Below are 21,116 nucleotides of genomic sequence, written 5' to 3' on the forward strand. Positions count from 1 at the left end.
CTATAGCAAGGAAGGCGTCTTTGAGTAAAAGGTTTATTGAACTTCCATTGTCTACTAGAGTCCTGGCAACAATTTTGTTGGCAATGGGAGTCTCGATCACCAACGGGTAATGATGAGCAAAATGCACCATCTGGTCGTCTTCTTCCATAAATGTGATGGGTTAGTCCATGAGATGAGGCCTTTGCGCTAGAAGTTGGCTAACTTCCCCCACTTCTCCATCATGATCCTGGAATTTTTTTTTTTTTTTTTTTTTTTGATGAATCAGAAGATTTCATTACACAAAACTTTTATTTACATCCTAAAAGCACCAACATTGGCCTCAATAAATCTATACAATTATTTACAACTTATCAAACCACTCTCTATCTTTGATTTTCACTTTTTGAGGCAACACAAGCATTGTTCTAGTTTTAACCACCTGCTGTAGCCGCTGAATTAATTCCTCAACTTTGGGGACTTTCTTTTGCCAAATGAGCTCATTCCTTGCCTTCCAAATCAAGTATACAAGTGCTGCAATACTTGAAGCCTTGACATTTTTCCTGAATTTAGTTTGCTTAGCTTTTCTAACTGTTTTAAGAACTGCCTGCAATGTATCGGCCTGAGTTCTCCACTGCAGCCATTTCTTCACCTGCACCAGACAAAGCTGAGAGAAAACACACCTGAAGAACAGGTGTTCAGTTGTTTCATCATCACTGTTGCAGAAGCTGCAGATTGGAGAATCTACTACATGAAACCTGCATAAACGTTCTCTGGTTTTCAGCCTCTGCTGGATGGCTAACCAGGTGAGAAAACTGTGTTTCGGGGTGTTGATTCTAGCCCAAACCTCATTACACCAGTCCACCTTTTCATGCTCTTGAACCAGTACCCTATAACCTGTTGCAATCTTATACTCTTCTTTGGAGAATTCCTCATGGTTCAAAGATTGTTTCACTAAATCTTTGATAGACACCAATTTCCTCCAATACCAACTACTACCTTGGGGAGCCTTGTACTCCCACCAATTATGATTTTTTATATATACACAATGCACCCATTTCACCCAAAGATTATCCTTTTTATTAGCTACAGCCCATATGTGTTTAAACATGGCAGCTATATTCCAATGAGCAATGTTCAAAAGACCAAGCCCACCTTCTTTTTTCGGGTAGCACAACTTTTCCCAACCAACAGCTCCAGCTCCTTCCATTAAGCTCTTCCCTGTCCACAAGAAGGATCTACAAATTCCTTCTATTTCTTTAATGACTTTTTTAGGGAGAACCATGATTTGACTCCAATACATATGAATTGTACTAAGCACAGAGTTAACCAACACCAATCTCCCGGCAAAGATAATGATTTCGGGTTGCCCATACCTGTATCCTTTTAGTTATTTTGAGCAAGTGTGACACAATCCGAGGCTGCAATTCTCCTTGCACAAATGGGAACTCCCAAATACTTGAAAGGAGCATCCTGTCTCGAGAATCCTGTCATGTCCAGCACCCTTTTAATCTCGCTTTCCTCCATTCCACTGAAAAAAACAGCAGACTTACCCTTGTTTGGCGTTAAACCAGAAGTGTTTGTGAATAATTTGAGCCCTTTCATCAACAAATAGACACTTTTAAAGTCTCCCCTACAAAACAACAGCACATCATCCGCAAAACTAAGATGATTTAGCTTCATTTCTACACTTCTCTCATGATACCCGAAATCTGTTTTCCTTCCAATCTTGCTCATAATTCAGCTTAGATATTCCATGCCCAAGACAAAAAGCAAAGGGGACATTGGATCTCCTTGCCTCAAACCCCTGTTTGCTTCAAAGAATCCATGCATGGATCCATTGAACATTAAGGAGTATATAGGCGTTCGGATACAAGTCATGATCAAACTAATGAACTTCTCCGGGAATTCGAAAGCATGTAACATTTCTTCCAAAAACTCCCAATCCATTGTGTCATACGCCTTCTGAAGATCCAGCTTGATCATACAATTAGGCTTAGAATCCTTCCTACCATAATTCCTAATTAGATCTTGGCAAATCATGATGTTATGAGCTATATACCTGCTTTTTATAAATCCTCCCTGGTTTAGAGAGACTAATTCAGGCAAGATGTGTTTAAGTCTAGAACAAATCAACTTGGTAGCCACCTTATATAGCACATTACAACAAGATATAGGCCGAAAATCACTCACCATATTCGGGCATTTAATTTTAGGAATCAAGGTAATGACAGTTGAGTTAATTTCTTTTAGCAGATTACCTGACTTCAAGAAGGAGGCTATTGCTTCACAAGTTTCACCCCCAACCAGATCCCAGTTATCTTGAAAAAAGTAACTCCCAAAACCATCTGGCCCCGGACTCTTCACCCCTGGAATGCTAAACATAGCTTCTTTTATTTCCTCATTGGAAAAATCTGCCATCAAGTTTGCAACATGTGTAGGTGTTATCAATGGACCCTCCTTCATGACTGAATTTTTAACCTTCGTCCTGCCTACCATGCTTGTCCCCAATAGATCTTTGTAGTAATCTAGGAAAGCCTGAGTAATCTTCTCTTGTTCATCTACTCTTTCACCTTGAGCATTGACAATGGATAGAATTCTATTTTGCCTTGTTCGGTCCTTGATACTCGAATGGAAAACTGATGTGTTGGAATCCCCATTTTTCATCCAAATGGCCTTGGATTTTTGTTGCAGAAAAGAGATTAGTGCTTTATGTTTCCCAGCGTACTGCTCACGAACTGCTTTCTCTTGCTGCATTAATGTTTCATTCAACGGGTCCAGGAGTTCGATCTTTGTTGACACTCAATCAATAGCTCCTTCACCCTCATTTCTTCTCCCCGTATATCAAAGAAACCCAGACTTGTTAATTGCGCCAAACTGGTTTGAGACGCTTCAGTTTAGTGACTAGTTGATACATTTTAGTTCCCACAACCGATCCCTTCCAACTATCCCCAACTTGCCTTTGGTAATTAGGAGAACTCGACCACATTCGAAAATATTTAAACGGTTTCCTACCACTTGGAAGTGATGGGTAAACCGTCAATATTACGGGGGTGTGATCGAAGAGTCCCTCCTGCAAAAATAGTGCCTCAGCAATCGGGTATAGATTCAGCCAACTAGGATTTGCCATAACTCTATCAATCTTAGAGTATATTCTATCATCTCCTTGTTGTCTATTATTCCAAGTAAAAAAATTCCCACCATATTTCACATCTTCTAATTGGCACCTGATTGTACACTCCCGAAAAGTTGTTGGTGTAAAATGTGCTCTCTTCCCAATTCTTTCTCCCTTCTCAAGAATATCATTGAAATCCCCAAGCACTACCCATGGTTCATTTGATCTCAAACCCTCTAATTCTTTCCAAAGAAGCCTCCTATCCTCTTCCTTGTTAAAACCATAAATAAAAGAAACAAGAAACTTGTTCCTATTATCCATGGTTGTAACCGAAAGATGAATTATTTGGCTTGAGCAAAAAAGTATGTCAACTATGTAACGCAAAGGATTCCATGCTACTATAATTCGCCCCCCTTTATGCCAAGCATTATTTGCCGTAAAACACCAATTGGAAAACATTCTAACATATAAGGCTCCAAGACTCGAAGCCTTAACTCTCGTCTCAAGGAGACCAACCAAACCAACATTATTTTTAGCAATAAATTGCTTAACATCCATTTGCTTTTGTTGATTGTTGATTCCCCGGACGTTCCAACTTAGAATCCTATCCATTGTTTAAAGGAGGTTCTCCCCCTCCTCTAGTTAATATCGCTTCATGCACTTCTTCAGTCACCCGATCCTCTTCCTTCTGCAATTCATTTTCTTCCTCATTCTGTAAAGCAGTATACTGGTTCGAGATAGATGCTTCAGCAGGAGCTTGCTGATTTTTAAGCTTCCAACCCTTCACCACTTGTTGAAACCCATCTGCATCTTCCTTAGGCAGTTCGGGCACTTGTTTCTTCACCCCTTTCACCACCCATTCTTGCTTTTTTGCCTCCTTCTTTCTACAATCATCCGAACTATGTCCCATTCCTTTGCAATGTTTGCACAGAATAGGTTTCCACTCATAATTGACAACCACAGACACATCATTACCAAACTCATTCTCAAAATAGATCAGGCCAGGAAACTCTTGCTCCATTGAAACTTCAATAAGGATTCTAGGAAAAAGTAGCTTATCCCTTTCCCTAGTAACCTCATCAACCATAATAGGTTTTCCTAGCTGCCCAACTATTTTAAACAATGATTTCTGCCCCCAATACTTCAATTCTAAGTCCTCTAGCTGAATCCAAATAGGAATGGTTCTAATATCCTCTTTCTTAACATTATAATTAGGATCCCAAGCCTTCATAATGACAGGCCTCTTGTTAAAGAAGATATAACCTCCAGCAAGAATATCATCTCTATCTTTAATACTAGTAAATCTAATGAGAAAAACACCATAAGAGACCATACCTATCTTATCCACTTTGTCCTTCCAGATCCGTCGTGCAAAGCCTTCCAGAACTGCAAGAGGTGGATTCGCACAAAGAACGTAACAAACTATAGCCGATTTCCAGTATGCAACCTCCTCCTCTATGTCATCCATTGTTATCTTCACTTTCCCCTCTCTGTTTGAACTCAGAAAAGCTGAATCTAGGTTGCGCATCACTGGCTCTGCTCGAAGAACCGGAGGTGTAGGCTGAATTCCTTTCGAGATAGAGTTTTGACATTCCTTATTAGCAGTTAAGAAATAGCCAAAATCTGCAACTACCTCATTTAGCATAACATTTTAATTCATTGCATGTTGTTCCTCCATTATGAGGCTCGCTCGAGATCATGGCTAATCTTTAAATTAGACTAGGCAGCTATCCAAGCACTGACTGGTTTTGGGGAAAAGCTCTCAGAGGAGCCTATGCAACTGGGACTTGCACTCTAGGTGGCAGTGGTGCTCGAGCTTGTCGCCCAAATCATGTGTGGTAATGTATTTTTTATCCATTCGTACAGGTGGCCCAGCCATATTAGGCTTTCGATCTCACCTTTCAAATTTTGCATTCATTGGTAGTATGTCAAATGTTGTTGAGATACTCACATCTCTTGTTTGGATCCCTCCATAAATTCTCCCAGTATAGAGGAGGCAGCCTCTGGTAGTGAGTGTTCTACCTCGTGGCCAAGTACACAATTTCTTAGGTGTCCACCAAATCAGTATACTAAGTTGATGTCGCCCAATTAGTTACACTGCGGTCGTGGTAGTAAACAGGCTAATTTCGTATCCACAGGGAGGTAAATTACCACTAAAGATTAGTATAGATAGAAAAAGATAGAATTTGGAATGAATTAAAAATAATGAAATGATGAGGTGAGAAAGTTGATCAGATAAAGAGTTTGGTAAGGTAGAAATGTAGTTATACAAATCCTATTCTAATACCGATATTAATTCGAACGCAGTTGCCATTCTACACCATTAATTACAACTGGAAGATATATATGTTAAAAGCACAAATTAATTACTCTTGCATAAATTGAATCTTACCTCTAACTTAACAGCATATCATATTATATATTATAAATCGACAAAATACCACTGTTGGCAGAATGCAGTAAACGACATACAATATAATAAATATACCAAAATAATTAATAGCCTAACTTACATAAGAAAAGCATGACTGAACTTATATAAAAGATACTATTAACTTTGGAAGACAAATTAGAAGATGAAGAACAATTTAATAAATGAGATATGGAGATGAAGCACAAAAGAATCAATATCAATAATAGAAATAAGAATTACAAAATCTACACTCTAGCCTCACCAATATTACTATTCTAATACACTCATTTTTGTCACTAAAATAAGTATAGATAAAATAGTAATAAGATTGAAAAATAGAATGACAAAGTGTATTTTCTCTAATCTAAAATCTGATGCCTTTTACAATAGATTTGGGTCATTTTTATAGTGCAAATTTGCTCCTCAAATATGGTATTTTCGTGTACCATTTAGTGGGATAAATGGCACAAAAAGCTTAACACAATGGATAAAATGGGACCATTCGTGTAAGGAAATGTTGGAGAGAATGGGGGACGATGGGACAGGTGGCGTGAGCTAGTTACTCCCGTCAGATGGAATGACGTTGGCAAAGAAAGAGACACGTTTTTGTTGTTGCATTCTTTGTGGTAGTCATATGAGATAGTCAACTAAAAAACTTAGTTGATATGGACTATTTCTCCACATTAGGCATTAACTAATGGGCCTTCAAAAGATAACGTGCAAACATCCAGCACCATCTCTTCATGTGAATTAAAAATAGATGTTGGGCTTTTGATCAATCATCCAATTGGGTTGAGGTTCTATTATAATACTTTGCTCAAATCTGAAAAATAACACAAAATTAAAATAAATTAAATATTCCCAACAAAAATAAATTTATTATTAAAACCACAGAATACTTAATTTATATTAATTATATATGCATAAATAATGGCTTAAAATGTACAAATTTGAGCCTTAATCATAAGTATACTGGGAGTTGTGGCGTTTCTTTTCCTCTTACTTTCATTCCACGTGCTTCCTTTTGATGACCTCTTACTCCAAGAGGTCTGAGGAGCTTCAGGCCCACTTACTGTTGACGGTGTGGATTGAGCGGGATACTATAATCTCACCCCAGAGTCATGTTACTTCTTGGTGTCCTAAAATTGGACTGAGACGGGGTAAGAGCAAGGTTATGCAAATATCTTAGTGGTTCTAAAAATTGCACACTAGCTGCTTTACTTGTTTTTGGCGTGATAGGAAGGATGATTCTTGGAAACTGTGCTCCGAGAGCATATCCATGACCGGGAGTGGGGTAATATCTTCCTCCAAGCTGATATACTTTTGAGCCCTTTTTGGAAGTCATAAAGGCTAACAGCTCCTTCTCGCTGAATCTCATTCGAAAAAGGAGTCACGTCTGAATACCAACTTGTAATAACGCTAACTATTGTCCATCATCCACTTTTTTTTAAAGCTTCTTCCTTAAACCTTTTGATGAAAATTTTCAACGTCGCAGCTGGTATTTATTTAATGTTGGTTAGGTCATTGACTTCAAAATTAATCTTTTTGGTAGTTAAAAAATACCATCTGAAACTAGTCTGTAACTTATTCCAACTGTCTATAGATTTGGACTCCAATTTTTTGAACCATTCCTCAGGTGATCCCCCTAGTGACTACGAGAAACACAAGCATCTTACGTCATTACTGACTGTAATGACTGTCGTCACGCAGTTGAATAATCTTGACAAGTTATCACAAGAATCTGTGTCTTCGATGTATAAGGTTATTTCAGACATTTTGAAACTCTTTGGGAGCTTCGCTTCAAGTATGTTTCTCGTACAAGGTTCTCTGTCGTTGCATTCAGACTCTGAATCATCTCCCCTTTTTCCTTGGGAGACCTTAGCTATATCCTTTGGGAGAATAGTGAGTTCAGTTAGGATTCCTTCATTATGGGTGTTGTTTGAGACTGATAAGGTTTTCTTCTTTCGCTCTAAGCGATCCCTAAGATCACAGGGCTTGGCATTGAGTTTTTGTCTTAAATCGACCAGAGGATCCCTTTGAAATTTTCACTTTCTCTCCTCCCACTCTTGATGCACGGATACACCTTTTTGGTCTTCCTGATATTGATGACGAGTCTTTCCCTTAGGAAAATTGCTTCTTTGTTGACCTTTCCCTTAAAGGAGATCAGAGTGAACTTTACGTGGATCTTGAGCCTTTTTATTCCTTTTCGAAATGGCTGTAGGGTTTGCCTTTTGGGGACTTTTGGAAAGGTATCAGTTGAGGCTTGGTTCCTGATTCTTATGCCTCTAATTCGTTGATGGCTGAGGAGATCCTTCTCTCATCTTGTCTTGTCGAAGAGGTCCCACATTTGGATGCACATAAATGCATGCAACTTCAACCGTTCTTTGCATGGTGATCACTATCTCCTGCATCTTTCTATTTTGCTCCTTTTACACTTCCTACTCAGCCTCGTGGTCAACATCTTTCTGTCTTAACGCCATTAATTTAGTATAGCTACCATCATCATATGCCTTATACTCTTCTTAGTTTTCCTCGTACTTGGGATCTTCAATGTCATCTTGTTCTTTCACATCTACCTGTGATGTACCACCCTAACTAACATAGGCGTATTACGTGATTTTTTAAACATGCTGTGCAGCTCGTTGCTAATCAACGAAGTTTATGGAAAATGTGATTAATTAAAATTTTTGCTTTTTAATTAAACTTATAAAATATTTATACAAAAGACTCGGGATCCCGATTACAAAAACATTTACAAAAGTTTACTGTTCATACAAAATAATTGTCGCCTAGCGACTAGTTACAAAAATTAGCCTTGCTGTCCCGATGATCGTACGCTCCAAGCCTAACCGTCCCGACATGTACAATCTTCATGAGCTCGTTCACGGTCCATCAGCTCTAGCCTTGCCTTTACCTACACATAAACGTAGAACTGTGAGTCGACAGACTCAGTAAGAAAAGCATAGTAATATTCATACATAAATCCCGGTCATGGTCACACGCCCATACTCCTGACCATAACCCTAACTGCCGTGTCCAACACGATACTGAGTCCTCCTTACTGCCGTGTCCAACACGGTACTGAGTTCTGAACATTCATAGGGACGGTACTATTGACAAGTAACAGCCTGATTGGTCGAACCGGCATACTCCGGCTGCTGGTCATACTCCAGCCTGTACCGACGTGTTACAGTATCCGCCTGATCGGTCGAACCGGTCATACTCCGGCTGCTGGTCATACTCCAGCCTGTACCGACGGGATACGTCAATAGTACGGAACAACCAACCTAAGTGTCAGCCTGATCGGTCGAACCGGTCATACTCCGCCTGCTGGTCATACTCCAGCCTGTACCGACGTGACAGGGTTGGATGGTTCGAAGCCAACATACATAACTAATGTAATCTAACAGGCTTCCTACATGCACGCTAAACATGTAATCTACATATGCATACTGTTATACTAATCTTACCTGGATTCCGAATTCAGGTGTGCCGGTCAACCTGACTGGAACTATCTGCGCGGCGGATTACAGGCTCCTGAACCATAAAAATCCCAACACTATAAGTGACACGCTAAATCACTTCCCGGGGACTTAAACTAGGAACTAAAAGTTTCCCTATCGATAAAAAGCATGGCAATACCCCCTAAAACATAAAATCGAGGAAAACTAGGGTTCTTGAATTTTCCCCAACCGGTAGACCGGTTGCCCAACCGGAATTCTGGTTCTGGGAAATTTCAGAACCCCATCCGGAATTCCGGATGCACAACCGGAATTCCGGTTCCTCGCAGGCAGCAACATCAAAAATTCATATCTTGCTCAAATCAACTCCAATTCACATGAAACCTTCCAGACCTGTTCTATATATCCCCTAGAACATTTCTAAAGCTTCAAAACCACCCAGATTGCACATAATCAAAAATCACCATTAAAGCTCAAGCTTTGAGTTCTAAACTCAAACTTGAGTAAGCCTAGCTAACATGCGACCAAACTAGCTCAAATCTACTTAATCAAGCCTAGAATAACCTCTGAAAATAATAACAAACATCAACAACATCACAGCAACAGATTCAAGACATTTCTCTTTGAAAACCAAACTTTTGCATAGAAAAACTTTACCTTTACTCAACCCAACCATCATGCTTCACAAACAGCTCATTTAACTTCAATTAAACATGCTTAAATCACAGAATTTAACAACAACATCACAGCAGCAACAACCTCAAATAATCATGCATGCATCACACTAAAATTCATCCAAAAATTCCAAGAAACAAGAAAAGGAGCTAGAGCAAGGTTTACCTCAACTAGGATTACTTTGATCTTGCTAAAAACCACTTGAATCAACCAAGAAAACCCAGCCCTAGCAGCTCCCAAGCTTGGCCGAAAAGAGAGAGAGAGAGAGAAAAAAGCTTTGGAAAAATCTATTTTTTCTAACTTTTGAATTTTTGAATAAAATGAAAAATCATGCAAAGTCCTACTCTTATTTCAGCCAACACTTAAAGAAAATAAACACTTATTTTTCAATTAATAAGTCACAGAAAGACAAAATATCATTGGGGCAAAAAGACCATTTTGCCCCTCCACACTAAAATAACATAAATAACACTAAAGGGGGTATTTTTTTTGGGAAATTCTAAATTCCCGGCCATTCCCGACATTCCCAGTGTCTAATAAACCGCCCCAAACTACTAACATACTAAGTTGTGATTTTTACTGAGCCAAACACCGAGTTCCAAAATACCGGGCACCGGAATGCGAACTTATGAAAACTACTACATGACATAAAAATGCATCTCTGAATTCAATAATAACAGTATAATAAATTATTTAAATAGCTATAAATAATTTCATAATTAAACGTGATTAACTGCTAATTTCCAAATTAAACTAAGTGGTCTTTACAACTATTCCCCCCTTAAAAGGATTTCGTCCCCGAAATCTAACCTGAATAACTCTGGATATTGAGCTCTCATATCTGACTCTAGCTCCCAGGTGGCTTCCTCCACGTTGCTGTTTCTCTAGAGAACTTTGACCAATACTATGGTCTTATTCCGAAGGACTTTATCCTTTTTATCCAGGATCTGCACTGGCTGTTCCTCATAAGACATGTCTGGCTGCAGTTCTAGGCTCTCATAACTGAGTATATGAGAGGGATCTGAAACGTATTTTCTCAACATCGAGACATGGAATACGTTCTGAACTGCTGATAAAGCTGGAGGCAATGCTAACCGGTATGCCACTTGACCTATCTTCTCGAGAATCTCAAAAGGTCCTGTAAATCTAGGGCATAACTTGCCTCTTTTCCCGAAACGTTTGATCCCCTTCATCGGAGATACTCGTAAAAACACATGATCCCCTACTTGGAACTCAATATCTCTGCGTTTCGGATCTGCGTAACTCTTCTGTCTACTCTGTGAGGCAAGCATTCTAGCTTTTATCTTCTCTATTGCCTCATTGGTCCGCTGCACTGACTCTGGACCTAGGTATTTCCTCTCCCCTGTCTCATCCCAGCGAATGGGAGATCTACATTTCCTACTGTATAACAGTTCGTAGGGAGCCATCCCTATTGTACTCTGATAACTGTTGTAGTAAGAAAATTCTATCAACGGTAGATACTTATTCCATGAGCCTTCAAAATCCATAACACAGGCTCGCAACATGTCCTCCAATATCTGAATTGTCCTTTCGGACTGACCATCTGTCTGAGGATGGAATGCTGTACTAAATTTCAGCTTTGTACCCATTGCTCGCTGCAAACTCTGCCAAAATTTGGAGGTGAACTTTGGATCCCTATCCGAAACTATAGACTTCGGAACCCCGTGAAGTCTTACTATCTCTCTGACATACAGTTCTGCCAACTGATCCACTGAAAATGTTGTTCTACCCGGCAGAAAATGAGCAGATTTCGTAAATCGGTCCACCACTACCAAGATGGAATTAAATAAACCCGTGGTCCTAGGTAACCCGACCACAAAATCCATCGTGATATCTTCCCATTTCCATTCTGGTAGGGTTAGAGGCTGCAACAACCCTGCTGGTCTCTGATGTTCAGCCTTAATCTGTTGACAAGTGAGGCATCTCGATACGAATTCTACCAAATTCTTCTTCATACCGCTCTACTAGAAGTACGGTTTCAGATCTTGGTACATCTTAGTGGTGCCGGGATGCCGAGAATACGGGGTAGAATGAGCCTCCTCAAAGATTTCGTTCCTGAGTTCCACACTATTCGGAACACAAACCCTAGCTTTATACAGAAGCATCCCGCTGTCTGACACTGAAAAGTCCTTGGCTTGGCCAGCCAACACCTCATCTCTGATCTTCACTAATTCTGGATCCGTCATCTGAGCGACCTTTATTCTTTCCAACAGATCAGATTGCAGCGTTAAGTTGTGAAGCTGACCTACCACAAACTCAATGCTGGATCTAACCATATCCTCTGCTAGCTGAGGTGAGATCTGAACCATACTAGCCACTTGCCCGGGACCCTTTCTGCTCAGGGCATCGGCCACTACATTGGCCTTTCCAGGGTGATAGAGGATCTCACAGTCGTAATCTTTCACTAATTCCAACCAACGTCTCTGTCTCATGTTCAAATCTTTCTGAGTAAAGAAATACTTGAGACTTTTATGGTCGGTATAGATTTCACACCTTTCTCCGTAAAGGTAATGCCGCCAAATCTTCAAAGCGAAAACCACTGCGGCCAACTCTAGATCATGAGTCGGGTATCGCTGTTCATAATCCTTTAACTGACGGGAGGCATAAGCGATGACCCGATCGGCTTGCATCAACACACACCCCAGACCCTGTCTGGATGCATCACAATAAACTACAAACTTTCCTTGTCCGAAGGCAAAGCTAGCACTGGAGCGGTAATCAACCTCTGTTTCAGCTCCTGAAAACTAGCTTCGCACTTGTCTGACCAGACAAACCGCTGATTCTTCTTTGTAAGCTCGGTTAGGGGCATTGAAATTTTAGAGAACCCTTCCATGAACCTACGGTAGTACCCAGCTAAACCTAAGAAGCTTCTGATCTCTGTCACTATCTTCGGTCTTGGCCAATCCCTGACGGATTCGATCTTCCCGGGATCTACCTTGATCCCACCTTTGCTCACAATGTGCCCTAGGAAGGACACCTGAGATAACCAAAATTCACATTTCTTGAACTTCGCATAAAGCTTGTGTTCCCGAAGCCGTTGCAATACCATCTGAAGATGTAATTCATGCTCCTTTTCTGACTGAGAGTACACGAGGATGTCGTCGATAAACACAATCACACAGATATCAAGGAAATCCTTGAATACTCTATTCATCAAGTCCATGAATGCTGCAGGAGCATTGGTTAGTCCGAACGACATAACCAGAAATTCGTAATGTCCATACCTAGTGCGGAAAGCCGTCTTCGGAATGTCCTCCTCTCAGATTCTCAATTGATGATAACCCGAACGAAGATCAATCTTAGAAAAAACCGTCTTCCCTTGAAGCTGATCGAACAAATCATCGATCTTAGGTAATGGATATTTATTCTTCACCGTCAGCTTGTTCAATTCTCTGTAGTCGATGCACATCCTCATAGATCCATCCTTCTTCTTGATGAATAAAACCGAGGCTCCCCAGGGTGACACACTGGGCCGAATAAACCCTATGTCAAGCAACCCTTGGAGCTGAATCTTTAATTCCTTAAGTTCAGCTGGAGCCATTCTATATGGGGCTTTGGAAACCGGTTCCACCCCTGGTGCCAAGTCTATCACGAAGTCAATCTCCCACTGAGGTGGTAATCCTGGAAGTTCTTCGGGAAAAACATCCAAAAATTCCCGAACCACCTTGATGTCCTCTGGCCGAATGGTATCTGGCCGAGCGGTGTCCACCACCACGGCCAGAAACCCTAAGCATCCGCCGTGTAACAATTCTCTAGCTGACATGGCCGAAATCACCAGGATCCGAGATCCCTGAACTGAACCAACAAACACAAATGGTTCTTCACTTTCCGGTTGGAAGATCACCATCTTCCTTTTGCAATCAATGCTCGCCGAATATTTAGATAGGAAATCCATTCCTAAAATAATATCAAACTCTACTAAACTCATCTCTATCAAGTCAGCACTTAACTCTCTACCATCTATCCTGATCGGCATAGACCTAATCCATCTGTTGGAGATAACCAATTCTCCGCCAGGTAATAGGGTTCCAAACCCTGATTCATAACTATCGTACGGTCTATCCAATTTACTAAAGACTCTGGCTGCCACATAAGAATGTGTAGCCCCATAATCAAATAGTACTGAGTAAAGCGAGTTATTAACAGAAAGCTGACCTGTCACAACTGATGGGGTGGCATCTGCATCAGCCTGAGTGATGGCGAACACCCTGGCTGGAGCGGGTATCGCCGGAGCTCTCGGTGCTTCAGAACGGAGCTGGGGACAGTCCCTCTTGAAGTGTCCGGGCATGCCACAGTGAAAGCATCCCTGACCTTTGCACTCACCCCGATGGTGCCTTTTACAGCTAGGGCACTCGGGATAGGAAAATCGGGTCTCAGTACCACCGGAACGACTACCTCTATTCTGGTTCCCCCGGAACCTCTTGTTCTGACTCGAGCCACCGGATGCAGTGGGTGCTCTCTTCCTCTGAGCAATGGCCGAACCACTACTCCCCCTGCTAAAGCCTGATGCAGGAGGGGTAGGAGCCCCGCCACTCGCCGGAGTACTAGCTGACTCCGACATACACCCAACTGCGCCCTTAGCTTGCAGTGCCTTCTCCACCATCTCAGCATAGGTGGTCTTGTCGTCCGTGGTGATCATCAAATCATGTCTGATCCTTGCATTCAACCCATCCAGATACTTCTCTTTCTTGCTGAAGTCGGTTTGCACAATTCCCGAGGCTAACCTCGCCAACCGATCGAACTGAGTAGTATACTCGGTCACGCTCATATTCTCACGCTGGGTCAGGTGAGCGAACTCTTTCCTCTTGGCGTTCTGACCGCCTCATTGTAATACTTGGCGTTGAAGAGTTCCTGGAACCTTTCCCAGGTCATGGTGGTGACGTCATGAATCTGAGACACCATGTCCCACCAGACCAGAGCGTCCTCCTGGAACCGGAAAGTGGCACACACCACTCTATCATTACCGGTGACACCCATGAAGTTCAGAATCTTGGTGATCACCGTCAGCCACTGTTCGGACTTCATTACGTCTGGACCTCCCAAGAAAACCGGAGGTGCTTGCTTTCAGGACTGCTCATACAAAGGTTCCAATCTATTGGCCGCCACCACTAATTCGGCCTGAGTAGCAGGGGCAGGTGCCACTGGAACTACGAGCACCGGAACTGCAGGAGCACCCTGCTGTCTCAACCTCTGAATCTCGAGGTCTTGCTCTTCTATCCGGGCTTGCATCTCAGCAAACCGAACCTCCCAATTCTGGGCTCCCTGATCGGTTGGGGGAGCCTGGGCAGCGTGTGGTGGGTTCTCATCACCCCAACCATGAGCCCTGCCTCGGGGACCTCTACCTCGGCCCCTAACTGGCGGGGGAAACTGAGCTCCCTGACCTTGATTCGACCCCACTGAATTGCTCTGACTCCTGGTAGTCCGCCTGGCATCCATCTAGTTAGAACCGCCTGCGAAACCAAGAGTTGGCATATCAGGTCGTATTCAAGGAGAGCTTACTAATGCCGCTTAATTTGGAAATTAAAAACGAAACATGCACCGATTCTACTATCAGGCTACTAACATGCTTCCTAACAGGCTTTTCTTTTTCATAAATAAATATATAAACTACTAAAGCAATAAAGGCTTACTGAACCGTGAAACGAGCTAACTGCTGATGATAATTGTACATGTCGTGACGATCTTCGGAAGACAACCTGGCGGCTCTGATACCAAATTGTAACACCCTAACGAACATAGGCGTATTACGTGATTTTTTAAACATGCTGTGCAGCTCGTTGCTAATCAACGAGGTTTATGGAAAATGTGATTAATTAAAATTTTTGCTTTTTAATTAAACTTATAAAATATTTATACAAAAGACTCGGGATCCCGATTACAAAAACATTTACAAAAGTTTACTGTTCATACAAACTAATTGTCGCCTAGCGACTAGTTACAAAAATTAGCCTTGCTGTCCCGATGATCGTACGCTCCAGGCCTAACCGCCCCGACATGTACAATCTTCATGAGCTCGTTCACGGTCCATCAGCTCTAGCCTTGCCTTTACCTACACATAAACGTAGAACTGTGAGTCGACAGACTCAGTAAGAAAAGCATAATAATATTCATACATAAATCCCAGTCATGGTCAGACGCCCATACCCCTGACCATAACCCTAACTGCCGTGTCCAACACGATACTGAGTCCCCCTTACTGCCGTGTCCAACACGGTACTGAGTTCTGAACGTTCACAGGGACGGTACTATTGACAAGTAACAGCCTGATCGGTCGAACCGGTCATACTCCGGCTGCTGGTCATACTCCAGCCTGTACCGACGTGTTACAGTATCCGCCTGATCGGTCGAACCGGTCATTCTCCGGCTGCTAGTCATACTCCAGCCTGTACCGATGGGATACGTCAATAGTACGGAACCACCAACCTAAGTGTCAGCCTGATCGGTCGAACCGGTCATACTCCGGCTGCTGGTCCTACTCCAGCCTGTACCGACGTGACAGGGTTGGATGGTTCGAAGCCAACATACATAACTAATGTAATCTAACAGGCTTCCTACATGCACGCTAAACATGTAATCTACATATGCATACTGTTATACTAATATTACCTGGATTCCGAATTCAGGTGTGCCGGTCAACCTGACTGGAACTATCTGCGCAGCGGATTACAGGCTCCTAAACCATAAAAATCACAACACTATAAGTGACACGCTAAATCACTTCTCGGGGACTTAAACTAGGAACTAAAAGTTTCCCTATCGATAAAAAGCATGGCAATACCCCCTAAAACATAAAATCGAGGAAAACTAGGGTTCCTGAATTTTCCCCAACCGGTAGACCGGTTGCCCAACCGGAATTCCAGTTCTGTGAAATTTCAGAACCCCATCTGGAATTCCGGATGCACAACCGGAATTCCGGTTCCTCGCAGGCAGCAACATCAAAAATTCATATCTTTCTCAAATCAACTCCAATTCACATGAAACCTTCGAGACCTGTTCTATATATCCCCTAGAACATTTCTAAAGCTTCAAAACCACCCAGATTGCACATAATCAAAAATCACCATTAAAGCTCAAGCTTTGAGTTTTAAACTCAAACTTGAGTAAACCTAGCTAACATGCGACCAAACTAGCTCAAATCTACTTAATCAAGCCTAGAATAACCTCTGAAAACAATAACAAACATCAACAACATCACAGCAACAGATTCAAGACATTTCTCTTTGAAAACCAAACTTTTGCATAGAAAAACTTTAGCTTTACTCAACCCAACCATCATGCTTCACAAACAGCTCATTTAACTTCAATTAAAAATGCTTAAATCACAGAATTTAACAACAACATCACAGCAGCAACAACCTCAAATAATCATGCATGCATCACACTAAAATTCATCCAAAAATTCCAAGAAACAAGAAAAGGAGCTAGAGCAAGGTTTACCTCAACTAGGATTACTTTGATCTTGCTAAAAACCACTTGAATCAACCAAGAAAACCCAGCCCTAGCAGCTCCCAAGCTTGGCCGAAAAGAGAGAGAGAGAAAAAAGCTTTGGAAAAATCTATTTTTTCTAACTTTTGAATTTTTGAATAAAATGAAAAATCATGCAAAGTCCTACTCTTATTTCAGCCAACACTTAAAGAAAATAAACACTTATTTTTCAATTAATAAGTCACAAAAAGACAAAATATCATTGGGGCAAAAAGACCATTTTGCCCCTCCACACTAAAATAACATAAATAACACTAAAGGGGGTATTTTTTTTTGGGAAATTCTAAATTCTCGGCTATTCCCGACATTCCCAATGTCTAATAAACCGTCCCAAACTACTAACAAACTAAGTTGTGATTTTTACTGAGCCAAACACCGAGTTCCAAAATACCGGGCACCGGAATGCAAACTTATGAAAACTACTACATGACATAAAAATGCATCTCTGAATTCAATAATAACAGTATAATAAATTATTTGAATAGCTATAAATAATTTCATAATTAAACGTGATTAACTGCTAATTTCCAAATTAAACTAAGCGGTCTTTACATGTGAAGCCACTTTTTCTCTATCTGGACCCACAGGATCTTTAGGTGGATGTGCTCAATTATTGTGGTTTCTGGCCAACACCATTGTACTAGGACTTTATTTATGATATTCCTTCTACGGAAAGCTTCCTACAACTCCAAATTAAAGTACCAAAATGTTGACCAAGATTTTCAGCAACTATTAATTAGAGTTAATTTAATGATTAGAAGAAATTTAATACGAAGAATTATTACGTGATTTTGGCACTAATAAACCTTAGTTCACGAGTGACTGATATTAATGTAGTAGTTCTTTACAGAGGGTTTTTACATCATTTTTTTGACACCTTTCTCAAAATGTAGTTAGGGTATTTATAGCCTCATAAAGATAGTGAAAAAATTACCACTGTGTTAATTTTAGCATTATTTGCATAAGCTCCTGAATTTGGATAATAGGGCATGTTTGTCTGTTTGGTAGGCAACACATAGGCTTTCCCTAGATGTTAGGTGAGATAGGTCCTTGCCCTTGGTGATTGATGTGATTCTTCATTATACAGCTGTCATGAGGAACATGGGGCAGTGCATAATCAGAGAGTAATGGGTTTAAAGCCCTTGACACATATTTTCCAGACCACTTGCAGACGTCTTCTCCATGCCCCATTTATATAGCGGCATGGAGAAAACATGACTTGAGCTCCTATATATTTCATCTTGCTCCTCGAGGTGGGCTTGATTCCCTAAGCTAGTGAAACATGACTTGAGCTCCTAGAAGAGCTTCCTAAATGTGTCCAATGAGTTTCCGAGAGTTTTCTTAAGGATTTAATGTAATCACTCCTGGTGCTTAGTCTTTCATGCCACATGGCTTACTCCTGACTTGCCATGTGTTTTGGGAGAAATTCTAACAATGATAATAATGTATTTGTGTCAACAAATGCTACTTTTCTTGCACATGACTATATGAAAAGTCACAAGCCACAAAGTCTAGTGGTTATCGAAGAAATCAGAAATGAGATTTCTGAACCAGCAATTTTAGCACTATTAGTTGAACGACCGACAGTGGTACCACATTTCCTAAAATTAAAACCCCAGTACTTATCGTAGTGGGAGGATTGTGAGATAACATGTCCGCTATGAACGTGAAACACATATTCTTGTTTTTGAAATAGAAAAGGACGATCCATTGATTTACAAAGAAGCAATGGATTACCCTGAATCAGATAGGTGGAATAATGACATGAATCATGAAATGGATTCCATGCGCATCAACAAGGTCTAGGAATATGAAACTCCACCTGAGGACATTAAAACCATGAAGTGTAAGTGGATTTTCAAGAAGAAGAGAAATGTTGAAGGGAAGGTAAGCTTTAAAGATAACTTCTAGCCGAAGCCTACACATAGTGAGCAGGCGTCGACTATGATAAAACTTTCTCTTCCATGGGAATGCTTAAATCTATGCGCAATTTACTTTCCATACCTGCCTATGAGATATAGTGAATAGACATTAATACCGCTTTTCTAAGTGGGGATCTTGATGAAACCATTGATATGGAACAACCAGAAGGGTATGTATTACCACGGGAAGATCAAAATGTGTGCAAGTTGCTTAAATCCATTTATGGATTGAAGCAAGCCTCTAGATTTTTGAATATCTAGTAAGAGTATTAAATATTATGGCTTCGAACAAAATGAAGAAGAAGGTTGTGCATACTAATACATTAAAGGTAATGTTGTGATAATCCATTTATGTTAATGGCATTCTACTTATTAGAAACGATGTAGAAAAGTTAATAAATACAAAGAAGTGGTTAGCTGATAAATTCCAAATGAAAGATTTGAGAAAAGCAAGCTATGTTCTTAGGATAAAAAAATCTATAGAGATATAAAGAAGAGAACGTTAGCACTTTCTCAAGAAACTTGTATCAATAAGGTGCTAGAAAGATTCTCAATGGAGAATTCGAAGAAAGAATAGTTACCGTCTAGACATAGAATTACTCTATGCAAGGATCAGTTTCCAAACACCCCGCAAGAGGAAGAGGACATGAGAAAGTATCCTTATGCATTAGCAGGTAGGAGCTTGATGTATGTAATATTGTGTACAAGGCCTAACATATTGTACGCTGTAAGGATTGTTAGTTGTTATCAACCTAGTCTAGGTTTGGAATACTAAAGTACATTCTCAAGTATCTTAGAAGAACGAGAGATCTCATGCTTGTATATTTCGGTGGAGAGGTAAATCTCACTAAATATAGTGATTCTAATTTTAATTCGAACAAAGATAGTCAAAAGTTGAAATTTGGATCAATATTTACTCTTATTGGAGGAGTTGTAGTCTGAAGAAGTATAAAGCAAACCAATCTTGTAGATTCAACCATGGAAGGCAAATTTATAGCAGCTTGTGAAGCAGCTAAGGAAGATGTTTGGTTGAATAAATTCTACACTGATCTGGAAGTAGTTTCAAAAGTAGAAAAACCACTAGTGTGTACTGTGACAACGGTGGAGCGGTGGCCAACTCCAAAGAACTAAGAAGCCACAAGAGAGACAAGCATATTCAGAGAAATTGCAATCTATTACGAGATATAGTAGAGAGAGGTGATGTGGCAATCTTGGATATCATGTCAAACCATAACCTGGAAGATCCATTCACAAAGACGCTACAAGCAAAATCTTCTATGGGTCATATAAACTAAGGGAGATTCCTAGTTTGTGTTTAGTGAAAGTGAGAGATTGTTGGGGTTTATGCCCTGAAAAATCTTATAAGGACATTTCTGATTATTAATAAAGAGTTGAACTTTTTGATATATGCTTTATATTTAAATAATTAAGATTTATTATTGAATAGTTTATATTAAATATCGAAAAATTCCTTATTCATATATCAGGTTGTGGCTTGTAGCTGTATAAAGAACTAAGACCACTTAGCTATGAATAAAACAGTCAGCAACATATTAAAGTTTTAGAATCTTTAATCAATGGTTGATAGTATGGTTCATTGATGCCCGTTCTACGCTGCAAGTTATCTTTGTTCAGATTACTAATGTAGTGAGACATTTAAGTGAAAGTATTGTATATAATAAAAATTATGTATGACAAGGACCGATATGAATAAAAGCTATCTTTATTAACATGACATTTATCATAAAGACTTAATTCATATCATACGATGTTCAATAGTAGATTGGCCTAAGTCGTGAGTTATCATGAACTCCTAGTCATGTTATTAGTGTTTTTAATTCACTCATTAAAGTTTCTTAGAGAAGATGATTCTTACAACTTCTATTTTAAGAATCTAATAGTGTAGATGGGTGAGAACATGATCTACAGTTATAGAATCCTTACTTTCCTAACGGATCTAATGTTGGTTCCTTTTATGTCTTAATTCTAGTACTAGAAAGTTACGAGTGTAAATTTAGATGGAATTTTGAATAACACTTCCACTAGTG

The 21,116-nt window shown here is 40.3% G+C and overlaps 1 protein-coding gene across 1 annotated transcript; it reads right to left on the minus strand.

Annotated features, from left to right (window-relative positions):
* Positions 1-3,695: 3,695 nt before the first annotated feature.
* On the minus strand, positions 3,696-4,736 carry LOC133038129 (uncharacterized). Its single transcript, XM_061116182.1, has one exon. It carries the CDS (start codon positions 4,734-4,736, stop codon positions 3,696-3,698), a length of 1,041 nt encoding a protein of 346 aa, XP_060972165.1.
* Between the last annotated feature and the right edge of the window lie 16,380 nt (positions 4,737-21,116).

The sequence above is a fragment of the Cannabis sativa genome, chromosome 5, assembly GCF_029168945.1.
Source record: "Cannabis sativa cultivar Pink pepper isolate KNU-18-1 chromosome 5, ASM2916894v1, whole genome shotgun sequence".
Lineage (NCBI taxonomy): Eukaryota > Viridiplantae > Streptophyta > Magnoliopsida > Rosales > Cannabaceae > Cannabis > Cannabis sativa.

Excerpts from the sequence above, each read along its gene's own strand:
- LOC133038129 (XM_061116182.1), bottom strand. The coding sequence starts at position 4,736 with ATGCTAAATGAGGTAGTTGCAGATTTTGGCTATTTCTTAACTGCTAAT.